The 17,084-nt window shown below is 36.0% G+C and overlaps 1 protein-coding gene across 8 annotated transcripts; it reads right to left on the reverse strand.

The window, feature by feature from the left end:
* Window positions 1–5: 5 nt before the first annotated feature.
* RSRC2 (arginine and serine rich coiled-coil 2) lies at window positions 6–16,979 on the reverse strand. Of its 8 annotated transcripts, XM_082418293.1 has the most exons (11): window positions 16,822–16,966; window positions 13,235–13,339; window positions 12,532–12,688; window positions 11,356–11,399; window positions 8,691–8,903; window positions 7,922–8,125; window positions 6,649–6,771; window positions 4,230–4,309; window positions 3,046–3,278; window positions 2,567–2,656; window positions 6–654 (listed from the first exon to the last, which is right to left on the reverse strand). In XM_082418293.1, exons 3-11 carry the CDS (start codon window positions 12,610–12,612, stop codon window positions 475–477), a joined length of 1,248 nt encoding a protein of 415 aa, XP_082274419.1. In that variant the 5' UTR covers window positions 12,613–12,688; window positions 13,235–13,339; window positions 16,822–16,966; the 3' UTR covers window positions 6–474. The 8 variants fall into 8 exon arrangements, with proteins under 8 accessions (XP_082274419.1, XP_082274417.1, XP_082274416.1 ...); XM_082418291.1 differs by lacking the exon at window positions 13,235–13,339 and having other exon boundaries at window positions 3,046–3,275; window positions 8,691–8,881; window positions 16,822–16,979; XM_082418290.1 differs by lacking the exon at window positions 13,235–13,339 and having other exon boundaries at window positions 8,691–8,881; window positions 16,822–16,979.
* Between the last annotated feature and the right edge of the window lie 105 nt (window positions 16,980–17,084).

Below are 17,084 nucleotides of genomic sequence, written 5' to 3' on the forward strand. Positions count from 1 at the left end.
ACGAGTTTTGAGAAAACCATTTTTATTATCATCACCACCCAGCCTATTTGTGCTGGATTATGTACCAAATGGCCAGATCTTCTAAAGAACATCTACATAACATTTCTTTCATGTTTCAAGAGATGAAAATAACTGTACAAGGTTAAGTACAAAAGTACACAAGACAGTGGACACCAAAAATCCATGTATGAGATTTTATCCCATCTGCAGCTTTTATGTATTTGAAAAGTAGAATTCATTAACTAAAAAATATTGTCCTTCTATAGTCCTGTCAAGTTTAATGGAAGCGGGTTTAACCTGATTACAACACTAACACCATTATCACTGATCTGATATTTACAAAAAATCGTATTTTCAATAAATTAAAGTCAATGCAACACCCATGCAAGCTAGAATGCCAGCTGTTTGGTGAACAAGGACCTGACATCAGAACCAGAAGTCTATAAAAGTCCCAAATATAAAGTGTGATTTTCTTCAAACTGTGTCCATTCCTCGCATTGATGATGTGAAACCCAATCCCATTCCTCTTTGTGTGTGGGTTTGTGATCTTGCCATTTCATACTGAGCGTCTAGATTTCTGAATACTTCTTCCTGCTGTTTCAATGTCTTGTAACTTTCTTCATCAACGGAGCTACATCCAGCTTCATCTTCACTCTAAATAACAGATACAAAATATACTATTAAAATGAATTCACCTAGGAATAAAAAGTGCTTCTCACTTAAAAAGTACTAGCAGATCACATTTTTGCAGTACGTATTTGACCTCACTTAGCTTCCATTCATTCATTCAGCACCTATGGAATTCAAGGCAATGTTCATTCTAGGTACTGGGATAGAGCAGGACATAACAAAAATCATTCAGTGGGCCCAAGGAAGAACATGTAGAACATGCCAGGGACTTCCCTGGTGGCGCAGTGGTTAAGAATCCGCCTGCCAATGCAGGGGATACAGGTTCAAGCCCTGGTCCGGGAAGGTCCCACATGCCATGGAGCAAGTGTGCCCGTGCGCCACAACTACTGAAGTCCGCATGCCTGGAGCCCGTGCTCCACGAGAAGCCACCGCAATGAGAAGCCTGCATACCGCAACGAAGAGTAGCCCCCTCTCGTTGCAACTAGAGAAAGCCCATGCGTGGCAATGAAGACCCAACGCAGCCAAAAATAAATAAAGTGTCTAGGGAAAAGTAAATAGAAAATGGGGATGGAGTTTAAACCAAATATCCCTTCAATGAAAAACCAACTCCCTTAGTAATAACCAATATCTGAACATTTGTCGACCATACCAGGTTGTCGTGTAAAACCTAAAACCTTCCTTGGGACTTCCCTGGTAGCCCAGTGGCTAGGACACTGTGCTCCCAATGCAGGGGACCTGGGTTCAGCCACTGGTCAGGGAACTAATCCCACGTGCCGCAACTAAGAGTTCGCATGTCGCAACTAAAAGATCCCGCTTGCTGCAACTAAGACCCGGCACAGCCAAATTAATTAATTAATTAATTTTAAAAAACCACAAAAACTCAAACAAAAACCTTCCTTGAAAAAAATTAAGGAAGTCCGACCCCACACCAAGTACAGTTAGCCTTAAATGGGCATTTTTTCTTTTTATACATCTTTATTGGAGTATAACTGCTTTACGATGTTGTGTTAGTTTCTGCTGTATAACAAAGTGAATCAGCCATATGCATGCATATGTCCCCGTATCCCCTCCTTCCTGAGCCTCCCTCCCTCCCTCCCTCTATCCCACCCCTCTAGGTAGTCACAAAGCACCAAGCTGATCTCCCTGTGCTTTGCAGCAGCTTCCCACTAGCCATCCATTTTACATTTGGTAGTGTATATATGTCCATGCTACTCTCTCACTACGTCCCAGCCTCCCCTTCCCCCACCCACCCCGTGTCCTCAAGTCCGTTTGCAATGTCTGCATCTTTATTCCTGCCCTACCACTAGGTTCATCAGTACCAATTTTCTAGATTTCATATATATGCGTTAGCATATGGTATTTTTCTTTTTCTGACTTACTTCATTCTGTACGACAGACTCTAGTTCCATCCACCTCACTACAAATAACTGTTTCATTCCTTTTTATGGCTGAGTAATATTCCATTTAAATGGGAATTTTTAAAGCAAATTAATTCCTTTTTACAAATTTTTAAAAAAAATTTACTAAGAGAAGCTTATGATTTTGAACAAGGTTTGCTTAAGGCATAAACATGCAGTAACAATCAATAACTGTTTTATTTCTTATGTTTTGGCCGTGCCGCACAGCATGTGGGATCTTAGTTCCCCAACCAGGGATTGAACCCACGTCCCCTGCAATGGAATTGTGGAGTCTTAACCACTGGACCTTCAGGAAAGTCCCTCAACAAATGTTTTAATCAAATTTAACAATTTGTACTGTTGACTAGTGATGATAATTTATTGGTTAATTCTGTGAAGTTAATCTAGAGAACACAAATGAAAGAGCACTAGAAAGTACCCAGAGATGACACATCACTGAAATAATGTTTAAGTTGAGAACCAATGTTACCCTAAAAATATAAAATGACATGAACTTTATTACGAAGTGTATAACTCACCTTGATACCCATTAATTTCCTAAATTTGACATTTTGGTCCTTGTTTCCAAAATTTAATTTCTCCCATATTTCAGCAGACTGGGATTTGTCCTGTTAAAAAAAACAATGAATTTTTAGCATATGTAAAGCTTAAATACCTTTTATTATGATACTAGATCTTTCCATAATATAGTCTTAGTAGAAAAACAACAGCATTTATGGCATTCCACCAATGGAATTTATAATTATCTTAATAATATGAAAAAAATCTAAGCTAAGGAACCAACTCTTTCCCCTTAATAAATGTAGGGCAATATTGGTTTTCTTTGAAAGCCTGACTTAGATCGTGCATTTATTATTTTTGCTAATAATTGTAGCAAATTAAATTATTCCAGTTAGGCTCTCAGAAGAAAGATAAACCCAAACTAATCTTTTCCAATCCAAATTTGTTTTTCTAAGCTGAGGAATCAATGACAAAAAAGGAGAATAAGAGAACTTACTCCTTCTTTCTTGCCTTGCCAAAGCATTTTCCTTTTTTTCTCTTGTTCAGCAAATTTCATTGGATTCACAGCTGCTGGGTTGTAATAGCTAGGTACAGCTATTCCAGTCTCTGCCAAAGCTTTAGCCTGCAAGGCTGCCATTTGAGCTGCCATAGCTATCTGAGGAGTTACTTGTGTTCCTGATGCCAATAGGGCAGCAACATTGAGAACAGAACCTCCGGTAGCTGCAGCTGCTGAAGAGGAAATAAGTATGGATTTTAACCAAAACAAACCTCCTAATTTACAGTAATACATTATTTATACATAAGAGCTACTAATCTGCAAAAAGGCGGAATATTTTCACTAAATAAAAAATGACTTAGTGTTAAGCTTATAAAGCAATAACATTTTAGCAAACATTTATTTAATGTATTCATCACTAGACATTTCTGTATATGATCCCTTATATATACTTAAACTTCACTTCTGAGGATAAAGAGAATCCTGCGAATAACATAAAGGTGTATGATTTCAATGGAAATGAACTATAGTGATTGTAGCTAAACTTTTAATAAATTGACTTTTATTTGTATGGTTCTTTATAGCTCACAAAATGATCTCACAACACCTACTTTGAAACTCACAAGAAACGTTTAAAACTATTAAACAGGTATTATACACACTTAACATACTAGGCCCAAGTCCTATAAAAGTTAAGTGCCAGGTCTGTTACTTCCACCCTCCAGATTACATTTCATACAGGCTCTCTCTGATCACCTTTTAATCATCCACAGGCAGTGTGTCTGTGTTGTCTAAAAACTTGATTTCCTTAATAGTAAGACATAATACATACTCCAGTTCAGTTCATCATCTTTAATAAACTGTATTTCTAAAATCATAACTAAAAGATATATGCAGTGATGGCTAAACTGCTACATGAACAAGAACAGTCACTATTCACTTTTCAAAATTATCTACATTGACCAAATCAGAAATACAGTGCAAAAAAAGTTTTATGAGGCACAAAAGTTAACACTAAAAATAACATGTTCACAATTCAATTAATAATTTACAGCATACTGATCTACAGCATACTGACGGGTAGAAGGGATCATACGTGATTCTCTTCCTATTACTTTTCCTGAACTTTTCAAATGTTTTACAAAAAAATGTCATACTTCCATAATAAAGAAAACAAAAATTACCTGCAGCTATTTCCTGTTGTTTTTGTTTTTCAACCATTTCCTTTTCTCGTTGTTCTTGTAATTTCTTTGCCCTTTCCAACCTGTCAAAGACAATTTAATAAGAATATCAATATAAAGCCAACATTAATCTCTATGTATACATATGTAGGCATAAAACACTTTATATAGAATTTTAAATAAATTTAATACCTTCCCCAAATTGATATCTGCATGTGGGGAAAAAAGCAATCATTCTTAAGATGGTATCAGTCACAATTAAATAATATTTCACTACTGGTTTTAAACATTTTTAATTTCACTGAATAGCCAACAACTCTAGTAGCTTTTATATATAGTTCCCACAGAGAATCATTAAAATGGTTAAGAGATAAAAAATTATTCAATCTTCATCAGTGCTGGTTATAGGAGTAAGGATAAAATTAAATCTTGCAAATTGAGGCATTGAGAAAACATACTGAAAACTGAGTAAATCTTAGGGTACATGCAATAATTTATAGAATTACCTAAATGTTTCTTAAGGGAGGCTGATACAGGATTAAGGACAATCAAAACATGCAGATGATTTTTATATCTAAACAGACTTTATTAGTCTCTAAATCAGTGAAAATTAAAAAGCCAAAAATAAAATTTAAAAAAGGGCAAGCAAACCCTGCCACCCTCTATAATCTAATAAAATGGGGGTAAAAAAACTAAATATTAGAAAATTACTTTTAGGAGGTAAAGAAATTATTAGCAAAGGAACTGGAAACGTGAAACACAAATTCATCCCCAAACAAAAACGAATTCTGATTCACACTAAATTCACCACTGAATACACATACTAAACAAAATGTGCTGTCAAGTAGGTATCTATCTGGTATATAGCAAATCGTAAGTAATGTTATCTTCACAATGAGTTCCTGAAAGAGAAAGCCCTTTTCTTCTGAAGATTCCTTGATTTACCAATCATAAGTTAAACACCACCCTCTCCCTCCTTTAAAGTGGTATAAAGGGGCAAGGATTGCAGAAAGTTTTTTGGGGGAGGGGAGCAGTGGGCACTACAAGTAAAATACAGTAGTAGAAAACTGACATTTAACAATTGCTGTAATTTACATAAAAGGAGGATAACAATCTATAATTTTGTTCCCTTCTATTGAGCACACATGAAAGAAAGACAAGTAGTACAGCCTTGAATTTGTCCTTGGAAACAAGTTTCTGATTAGGATTAATGTTAAAACATAGATTCATAAATAAAAATATTTCCAAAGCAGTTTTTAAAATTGTCACCTGAAAATCACTAAGTAGACTAAGTTAAAGTTTTAGATGCTAGTTAGATTCAACTTTAGTATAATCCAAAAATTAAAATACAATAAACTTAAGAGTAAACAAGAATAAACTTTAGGGCTTAAAAAAATTCATGATCAAAGTTAACGGACCATTCTTTATAAATTAGTTCAGATATTGTAGAAAATTATTTCCTAATTCTGTTGATTTTAGTTTCAGTCAGAAAGTGATTGACAGCTACTGGCTGTATATTTTAAATGGCCACTGCAGGTTTGGAATCAATACCATTCACTAAGGTGAATGGAATGAAGAAGGGGTGAGCTCACACCTTTGCTGCTGCTGCTGTTCAGCTGGAGTTTCTGCCAGGCTGGGTTCACAGGGCAGCAGCCCATCAGGTTACATTGTGATAACTGCATTTTTGTAATAAAAAAAAAAATACAAACTCAATTTCATAAAGAAAAAAAAATCAAAAGATTTTAGTTTTCAGAATATGGGAAAACCTGCAAACAAGGGCTTGGATTCTACTTTACTTCTTGCCTCTATGAGGCAGTTCTTTCAATGGTTTTGCAGATTTCGGTTAGACAGCCCTGCTGTGTGTGGTCCCACAATCACCCATCTTTGAAACATTAGAAAATTTTAAAATACAATGATCTTCCTATGCTATCACAGCAGTAAAAACTTTAAGATCAAATGAACTGGCTTATTATTTGCCACCTTCAAAATAAGAAAACTATTGACAGAATTCTACTTATTGTTTCAGAGACTTTTCTTAAGGAAGAACAAAGAAAGTAAAGACAAAGCAGTTTTAGATGCAAAATTAACAGTTCTTAGATCACATTTAAGATTTTTTAAAAAGTTCCAATGGCCAACTGAAAATATTTATGAGTCTAGACTTGAGAAAAATGAATTAGTTAATCATGAAGAAAAAAGAAACCGTTGAAGAAATACTCTTTCCAGTAGTGCAAATAAGCAAATTAAAGATGAGAATTAACAAACCACTTAATGCAGTTCTGTATCACAAAACTGCCACAGTAGTTATGGCTAGATTTAATTATTTGAATTATCCTCTGAAAGCATTCATTTGGTCCACACAATTGAATATCTACCTCAAGATGAAAAGGAGAAAAAAAATGTATCGAATAAAAAATACACGCACCTCCTAGCTAAAGCTTCTTGTGCATCCATTGCTGTGTTTCTGCCTCGGAAGGGAGGTGGGCTAGGAGTTCGGCTTAAACTTCTGCTAAATCTTCTCGGTTTTTCAATTCTCTTCTTTCTATCTCTTTAATAAATCATATTTTACATGTCTCAGTATGGCCAAGTAATAATTATTTTATTGAATCAAAATAAATTATAGTTACATAGTTCAATAAAAATTAAACTGGTCTAGGAAATATATTTTGAACCCTTTCCTTTCCACCTCTGTTGTACACCTTCCATAGGCAACCCAAGTTCCTTGTGTAAAAGACTAGTTTCTATAAATTCACTTAACCATCCCTGTTTCAGATGGACATTTAGGTTGTTTCCAATCTTTTGCTATTATACCCAACGTTGCAAAGGCTAGACTTGTACGTTAGTCATTTTACACTTGTGCAGGTCAATAGGATAAATTCCTACTAGTGGGATTGATAAGTTAAATGGTCCTAGTATTCTAATGTACAATGAATTAACTTGTAAATGTTTTCAAAAATATAAATCACTAAAACAAAATGAGAAAAATTAAAAATAGTCATTGAGTAGAATCAAAGGTATCAGTGGTTAAAACTAGAAATGCCATAAATAATGACCCGAATGCCCAAATGGTGATTTAAAAAAAAAAAAAAAAAAACAATGGTAATTAATGGTGAAATTACCACTTTAGATTGACTAAATCTCCTAACTGGTAAAGTTCAATTTAGGCAACTATTACATACTAAAACCACTGATTAAAAACTGAAAAAATGATCAAACAAGTGACAAACCAAGTTATTATAAACCAAAGTACACTTTTACCCATACTTCATTCTTTTATAGACTGTTTGACTTAATGAACAAAGAAGCTGTCACATTAACTTTATTACCAGTATCTGTGAATATAGATATAATACACTATTAATAATATTAGTAGAGAATAAACATATTCTCTGAATATTTATAATTAAATGCTCTTTATTGTATTTCTTGCATAAACAAATTAAAATTTCCTTCCAGTCAAGACAAGTGTGGATTTATAAGCTCATCTTTTTGAGTATCTGAGAGAGTATAACTAGTACGGTGGATTAAGCACACATACGGACTTTGCTTTCAGATGCATCTGGGACCAGGTCCTAGCTTTACCATTTAAGAACTGTATGATACTGGGCTTCTTGAGCAAGTTACTTAACCTTTCTAAGCCTGACTTAACAGACCCTGTGAGGCCCTATTTGATTTTATTCAAGATGATGAATGCCTACCGACTTCTACTCCTTGTCCTACTCCTGCTTCTACTCCTATGTCTGTGTCTTGATCTTGAGCGGGAACGAGATCGGATCCGACGTTTTCTCTCCCTGCTTCTGGATCGTGATTTCTTCCTCTCTCTGCTTCTGGATCTTGACTTTTTCCGCTCCCTACTCCTGGATCTTGACTTCTTCCGCTCTCTGCTCCTACTACGATGACGTCTGAAATTCAAGTACATAAATTTGTAGTTACTTAGAGGGAACACAATAAACTGATAACGTCAAAAAAGCAATGTTTCCTACCCCAATTTAAGATTCTGCTGTTTAATAGCTTGAAGTCTATTGCCGTACCAAACTATTTCTAAGAGTAACAATCAAGTTATTCTACTACTGAAAATTTTTGACTGAATCTGATACCACACACATATTCCCCACAGAAATCCGCAAAATATGTTGCAGACACTGGTTCCTTAAAACACACAAAAAAAGCCACAAAAATCTGAACCATGACCCAGTTTCTCAAAAATCTTTTAACCCATACCTAAATAAAACCTAGATTAGAGTTCAGCAGCAAATGAATCCTGCACCAGCAATGTAAAAGGATTATGATATTAGCAAACTATATAAACATAGTTCAGCAAAAATTTTTTCACCGTGACAGACAACTCAGAAAGTTAAAAATACCAATTTTCTAACTAAGATTTTTTTGGGTGTTGCTCCATTAATGCAAACCTTTATGTAATTCAGGAGTTCTTCAGAAGGCATTAACTTAGGAAAAACTACTTACCTTTCACGAGACCTAGACCTTGAATGACTTCTGCCTCTTGATGACTTTCTTTCTTTGCGTTTGTGTCTGTCCTCACCATTTTCAGATGAATTTAGCCGCTCTCTTCCTTTATCAGAAGAATGCTCTTTGTCATTATGTTCTTCAGACTTGTGTTTCTTAGAGGATTTATCTTTGGATTCATGTCTTCTTGCCTGTTTTAAGAAGAAGTTGGTTCTTTCAGGAAAATAGTGCAACAAAGAGAGTTAGTATGGGTATCAGTAGCAAAAATGTTGTGATGCAACATTAGTAACCTTAGGAGTGTGTGGCAAATTTTAAAAAAGATCTAGTTTCACATCACCCAAATGTTGCAGATGTATATTACTAATTTTACTTTTTCTTTATAAACCCCCCCAAATGCAGTTTCCACCCCCAAATACTTTCAATACCACAATCAAAACAATAACTTTCAATGTTAATAATATCGAAAAACCACTATTTCAGAAAAAGAGGAATCCCTGATGTTTCTTTTATCTAAGAGGGAAGTACACATGTATCAAAATTTTTTCAATTTTCCAACAAACCTTTCAGAGAAAAAGACATATATATACAACAACTTCTAAATCCAGAGTACATAATATTAAGTTTTAAAAGTTAACAATAACGAAGATAAGGACACAAAGAAATGCACCAGAAAAATGCATTTCCAATTAGGTAACTAAGTAAAATTAACCTAAGTATTAATATCTTCTGCAACTTCAAATTACTTTACGCAAAGTTAAGTGTCCTTTTTATAGCTATACTGCCACATCCTTTCTTAAAGACGGCTCTTGATTTTTCTCCCAATCCTAAACTGTGAAGCAATCACTTTTCATCTTGCATATATCCCAACAGGCTTGGAGTTCTATTACATTTCATGTACCTAGGGTAGAAAATGGCAACCATATCTGTTTTAATTTTTTTGAAATCAAACTAGGTGTAACACAATTAATCCCTATACCATTATATAATACATACTTCCCCCATATTCTGAATGATTATAAAAACCAAGGCTTTTGCTTTCACAACATATGCATTCAGAGACTGAGCTAAATTAATTGTATGATCAAGTCTCCATCCTACACTCACATACTGAATTAGGAAGCGCTAAACATTCGATTTCCCCACATTAAGATTTGTCAAATCCATCTTGTAGCTAAAGCTTAAAATCCTGGACATTTCAGAATCACAATTTTAAAGCTGGAAGGAAACTCAGATCTTCTAAATCCCCTTACTTTATATATGACTAAATTAAGATCTAAAGTCACAAAGCTACGTATTAGGAGAGTTGAACCCAGACCCCATATTCTTCTGACACCCAGGCCACCGTTTTCCACCACAACAGGACACTTATCTCATAGTTCCCAGAATAGACCTTAGCATATTTCCTTCCACTCAAGATTAACTTTTCTTAAAAACAAAAAACTTAGTCAAACATTTTAGAACATGCATGGTGATACATCAGAAAAGGATCATAGTCTGTAATTTATATTTTGCAGAAAAATAAGAGACCTGGAGACACAGCTAAATTTTAGTTTCAATGCCAGTTCTCCATATGAGCTTATAAAAAAGACTATTTCCTTGATTTTGCCATATGGTGGCAAACTGGAAAAGCTTTAAGTGGTTAAGCTTGCAAAAGTTTTAGTTTACTTCAAACCAGTTTTCCAAACATAACATTACTATTATTATTTTTTTAAAAAACCATTAAAACCCTTAACTGATTTAAGATATACTTAAGGGAAATAGGAGTTTGAATGACTAATAGTTACCTTATCATGAAGTAGGCTTATTATTTTGCTATCTGAGTCTGCAGCGTCTTCAGTTCAGTCTCTTCGCGCATTAGCACGCTGAGTATGATTTATTATAGAAATGTTATCATGTGAGCTAAACAAAATAGTCATTTTCACAAAAACTCTCCTAAATTAAAATTCAACAGAGCTTCCATTAGGGGAAGAGGTGAAGTCCCTGCCCACAGTTGTTTAAGGAGTCCCTTGCCCAGCCCCCATGAGACTCTTCTCCTCCCTTTTTGGCTTCTACTTCTGCTCTTCCTTTGTTGGCTCACTCCTTGTCTTCTCAGGTGGGCAAGTTAACTCCTCTGCAATACAGCTGCTGTCTTTCTTTATCCTCAAGTTTTGTGTCACCGCCATCTTTCCAGCAGTCCCTCACTGACACTTTTATTTCAAAATTCAATACTATTCTTAGGGAATCAAACTAGTTTACTAATGAAAAGGACTCTCATTATCTTCCATAAAGAAAAACTAGCCCATAGATATCTAGAGTATTGCTACTTAAAGATGATTGCTATTTAAAAGTCCTGAGCAGTCATCAGGCATAAAGAGACTCGGGACCTCAGATTAATGGAAGCTCTGTGTGACAGGCCTAAAAAACCAGTTATATTCTTCATATGAAATTTTTATTGTGAATATTTTCACAACATAACATTAATAGTTTCTGAATGAACTTTTCATATAAACAACTATCTTCTTGAAAAATGATGAATCCAAATCATGCTTATTTTATAACTGAATTAAACCTTTTAAATTTCAAGTTTTGGTACTTACCTTGACAATATCATATATTCACACAAACATTTCTACCAGATACTTTACAAGTATTCTAAAGTGCCTATTCACTACAAAGTGTTAATTACCTCTTTGCTTCTGCTCCGGCTCCTGTGTTTTCTTCCTTCATTATCTGTGAACACACAAAAATTCACCATAAATAATGGTACAGAAACATCTCAAACACAAACTCCAAAACTCATACAAAGGACACTTCTGGCCACTTGCTTAACTAATCTATTTACTAGTCATCCTCTAAAGCCTATTTTTTTATGGCAGGGGTGGGATTATTCTACTACAGTAATACTTCACGTATCTGAAATAAATCAAGCAATCTGAGCAAACCAGAATATAATCAAATAAGTAAGCAAAAAAAGTTCCACAACAAGTCCATGTTCCATGACACATGACAAACAGACTGTCTTTTAGGTGGTCACAGATTCTTTATATTTTACAAAACATTCTGTCCAGTTCATCTTGCTTCCTATTACATAGCAAACTTATAAAGGGTCTTATTAGAGGAAAACAATTAAGAACAAAAGGAACAAAGAATGCAAGAGAAAACAAACAGGTTGAATTATACTTGGTGTCTTATAAGTAGCCAAAAGGATGTTACAGTTTAGAAAAATTCCCATTAAAAAGTAGTTATGATGATACTGTACAGTTTCAAACATATACATAAAAATTACATTTGAAACCATTTTGTAGATGGACTATCTGTGGGTGCAAAGGATAAATAACCAGAGCCCAGGTCTTGAAACTTTTAAACTCATTTCTATTCTATTTCTCTTTTAACTACTTAAGTATTGATTCATTAGCAATACATCATGCTTTCTATGCCACATCAGTCTAGCTAAAAAAATGCTCCAAATAAGGAGCACTTCAAAACACTAAAAACTCTTGCTTTCAGAAATACTTTAACATTAAGTTAAAAAGAAAACCAAGGTTAAAAATGTTCTTGTAACTCATGTCTAAGATGTTAAATAAGTTCAGAGTATATCACTGCCCAGACTACATCTTTCAAAATACTGTTTTGCGTATGTTGAAAGGATAAAATTTGAACATCTGAGGGATAATAGTTATTGTGACACAAATTTAAGCATACATTTTGTCTTTGACAAGTTATAAAATTCCTGTATTAGGACATTCGTACTCCTCATAATTGAAAAATTCTCCAGAAAATTCCCAATGCACTTTTCACTATCCATTTCTCAATGGGAAGAACACATATTAATTAGATCAGTAAACTTATGTCTTATACATACCTGACTTTCGTTTTCTTTCTCTTGACCTTGATCGTGATCTTGAATAATGATGTTTTGAGGCTCTGGGAGAAACAGATACATCGGACTGCTCTTTTTTCTTATCTCTATCTGGGGATGTCTTTTCTGGGGCTAGTCCATCTCGTTCTGTATCACTAGCCTAAAAGTTTAGAGAAAAATGGTTATAAATTCTTAACTGCATTTAAAATGTTTCCAATTGCTTAAAAGAGTGAGAAGGGAGGAAAGATAGTTATCCTTGAGTTTTACAAAATTAAAAAATAAAGAAAATCAAGAAATCAGAAGAACTTATTTCCAAGTAGCTAAATATGCTTTGTACTTGCTAAGTAGGCCTGAATAAATTGAAATGACTAACCCAATACCAAAGAGACACATGTAACTGAATGGATATATCTTTATTTTTTTTAATCATTATTTTTATAACTTTCAAAACATGGGGAGAAGGGGAAAATAGGGCTCCAAGTATTTCCAATAAGTATTCAAGCAGAGAAAATAGAGTTCATTTTAGATCTGTGAATTCATTTAGTTGACTTTTCCAATACTTGTATTTTAAATTAGCATAAAGAGGCATTTAAAAATGAGCTGTTAAAGGTTAAAAAGACCGAGGACTGTAAAATCTTAAAAAGCAAAGAGAATGGTTCTAGAATATTACTAAAAAAAAAAAAAAAAAAACAGAAAATTAACTTACCTATCTGAGAACCCAATCTTAATTTCATTAACCCTCTTTAATGAAAGCCCCTTGGCACAGGGCTGCTGCAAAATATGGTCTGCCTCTCCTCACATACGCTCTGGGCTATGGAAACATTAAGTTGTTTCTGCTTTAAAGCATTTTATAAGTTATCACAATATAAATTTAAAAAAAATTTAAATAGTCAAGAGTACACACTCTTTCCCAAAGACCTGATTTACCTAAGAGAGTAGGTTCCTTCATGAAACTGATTTAAATGAGTCATAGAGGGACTTACCTGGTGGCGCAGCGGTTAAGATCCGCCTGCCAACGCAGGGGACACGGATTCACGGATTCGAGCCCTGGTCCAGGAAGATCCCACATGCCACAGAGCAACTAAGCCCCTGCACCACAACTACTGAGCCTGCGCTCTACAGCCTGTGAATCACAACTACTGAGCCCGCGTGCCTAGAGCTGGTGCTCCGGAACAAGAGAAGCCACCACAATAAGAAGCCTGCGCACTGCAACGAAGAGTAGCCCTCGCTCTCCGCAACTAGAGAAAGCCCGTGCGCAGCACCGAAGACCCAAAGCGTCAATCAATCAATCAATAAGTTTATCAAAAAAAAAAGTCATAGAAAAAAAGCTTCAAGGAGAAACTAGAACCTAAATGTTCTCCTGAGTGAGATTCTGATAAAAGGCAGGGAAAACAGTTTCCGTAATATGTGGAAGGTGGACGTTGGTGACCCATCTAACCAGAGAGGAAATACGAAAATAGTCAATATGCCTGGGGAGTTGATTACTGAGCACATGAGTTAGCAAAGTATCGCCCTTGAGCTAAGAATGACTTTTACATTTTTAAAAGGGTTGTTACAACAAGCAAGCAAGGAACGTGACAGAGACCGTATGCTGCACGTGGTCCACAATGCCTGAAGTATCGACTAACTTGCTCTTTACAGAAAAAAGATCTGGAATGGGTAAATAGTGAATATACTATACATTTTCAGCAGGAGGAATAATCACATGATAATGCACTTCTTCCTTGAGGAAGATTAGTCCAGAAAACAAACACCAAGTAAACTAAATGGGGAGTACTTTAACAAATAAGTGTGACAGGTCACATTATTTTAACTATTTTCTGACAGTCAAAAATGCACCTAACTCGATGTTAGACTTCAGGAATAAAATAATAAATTAAAAGGGAAGGATTTACAGGTTAGTTAGGATGAAAGACATATTATGTGTTATGCCTCTAACAATGTTACCAAAAAACCCACTAACAAATAGGACGAAACACCTAATTACTGGGGAGGCCCACTCCAGCACACGTTTCTCTATGTATGGGTGATTTCTGGAATCATAAAATTTTTGTGCAGAAAGGCTCTCATCTCTTAGAATCAAGCTCAACTTTCCCATTTCACAGATGAGATCCAGCAACATTAGCTGACTCACGTAAGATGGTACTCTCTTTGCTGTCTAATAGTAATACATGACACTACTCTATCACACAACTAAAGATGATTCTGATTTTCACAACTAACATTGGTCATTTTCTTTTATTCTTGTTCTCATCACTATTCTTTTTTCTTTTTGGGCCTCGCCATGCGGCACGTGGATCTTAGTTCCCCGACCACGGATGTAGCCCGTGGCCCCTGCAATGGAAGCATGGAGTCTTAACCACTGGACCACCAGGGAAGTCCTCTCATCACTATTCTTTTTTTTTAATTTTTGAATTTTATTTATTTTTTTATACAGCAGGTTATTATTAGTTATCCATTTTATACATCTTAGTGTATATACGTCAATCCCCTCATCACTATTCTTAAGGATTATTTCTGACAGGTCTCTGATGTGCTGTGTTGGTAAAGTTACACTCAGTAAAATGCCCTTAAGGGAAGGCACTCTGTAAAACGGGCTAATAACCTACACCAAACAGCCATTTTCATCTGTAAAACACACTACAGGACAAAAACAAAAACCATCGTATCACTAAACAGATATGAATAATAGGGGGCCGCTTAGCTCACCCGAAGCTTTTATTTCCTTGAGAATATATTATAGTAGCATAACAAAAGTATCCAAGTAAAATTGAGTATTAAAACTTCTCTGAAAATATCTAAGATTTCAATTTAGTACAGACCTATGTGTAAATCTTAAATGCTAACTGCAAAAATGCCCTTCACTCTACCATTTGCTCTATTAGAAAAACAACACGGTTCCTTAAAATTCACATCATCTTTAAAACCCCAATGGCACTCAAGACATAGTATAGGAATCTTTTTCCAGTGCAAAGATGGCACACTGGACTTAATACTAGGCCACATCTCGAGGGGACCGTGTCTTTTTATTGAACAAGGCGCTGCAGAAACGAATGTCTGAATTGTTGTTGTTTTTTAAATATTTGAGCCCAAGTAAAATAATACTGTTCTTTCAAGTAGATTAAGAGGCCCAAAACACTAGTTAAAAAAATATTTAAATCGATTATGTGCCCAACTGTTCCAACAGGGGTTCTAAATCGGTTATCAGAAACTGGGTTCTAAATGAAATCAATTAAGCATGGGGGCGCGGGGGGGAGGGGCAGACAACGATTTCTACTTCCAGATACCCCAATGATCAGGATGAGTAATCTACGAGTTTTTCGTTATGCTTAATAGTCCTATTTATCTTCGAAAACGAGAAAACACAACTTTTTAGTCAATGGAAAAGAATGCAAAATGTTTGCATTTTTCTTGTAACCGGGTAAGTAAAATGAAGTAATCACACAATAATGCGATCTATCAGGATTGGGCATCTTATATCCAAAGCAGGCTTAACTTCTCAGAAAAGGTAATTTAAGAACTGTAGCTTTCATTTAAAATTAAACGGGCCTATGAAGGACTCCCAAATTTAAAGTAACAATGCCCATGTTAGGGCTTTGATTATGTTTCTCGAAAAACCTCAAAATGATTATTACATCAGGAGCCGCTTCGGAAACGGAGCGTCAGAATTCGTAGCTCCAAAGACTTCTCATTAAGTCGAATTTTTACTCCCTTCGAGAAACACGTCCCCTAGATGCTTACTAAGGAATAAACTAAGGTTTACACGGACGTTCACCCTAACCGAAATTATGCAGCTAAAATCATCTCATTGAGCGTAGGCAAAATAATCGCTACAAGACCGCTTGCTCTCTTCTCACGTTCTACCTCTTACAGGCACCGCCTTTTTGACCCCATACTTTTCAGAGACGACCCCTGATCCCTTTTCTCTCTTCCCCAGCCCTTTCCCACCGCGAACATAAATGCCCAAGCCCTAACGAAACTCAATATTAATCACCAACCAGAGTGAGTAAGCAAAACTGGAGTCAGTTCTGTGGAACAAAAGGAACATAAAACTGGGAAAGACACGAGGAAAGTTCTGGAAGAAAAGACACTCCCTGCGGCTCCCCACCCCCATCGACACCGCCTTCTTTCCCCCTCCCTACAGCAGCCAGCAATGATGGCGGGCGCAGAAGAAGGCCGCGGCGCCATCTTGTCCACACACTAGCCCCGACAACAGCTCTGGGAGCCGTTCATCCCTTCTTTGCAGAGCAGCAGAAAAATATGCCTGACTTTAAACTCAGATTCGGCACCTACCGCCATAGTGCAGAGTCCTGGCCGCTACGGCGGCACCTCCACTTCCCGCTCTCCACAGTACCGGCCGCCTAAACGCTTCGCCAGACTGAAGTCGCTCGCGCGAGAGACCCGGATGGCACAAAGAGGCTAATAACCGGCGCGTCGCACAGCTTGCTGGGAGGAAAAGGGGTGGTGATAAGAGTTTCTGTAGCAACGCGGTTCGACGGTGATTGGTTGTTCTTTTGAAGGGGGGTTGTGAGGCCGGGGAGTGGGGCGGGGCCTAG

The sequence above is a fragment of the Balaenoptera physalus genome, assembly GCF_965194825.1.
Source record: "Balaenoptera physalus genome assembly, chromosome: 12".
NCBI lineage: Eukaryota > Metazoa > Chordata > Mammalia > Artiodactyla > Balaenopteridae > Balaenoptera > Balaenoptera physalus.

Coding starts and splice junctions, on each gene's coding strand:
- RSRC2 (XM_082418290.1), bottom strand. Junction 4,310..6,648: donor CAAGAAGCTTTAGCTAGGAG/GTGCGTGTATTT, acceptor TGTCTTTGACAG/GTTGGAAAGGGCAAAGAAAT. Junction 655..2,566: donor GGAAATTAATGGGTATCAAG/GTGAGTTATACA, acceptor TCTGTTATTTAG/AGTGAAGATGAAGCTGGATG.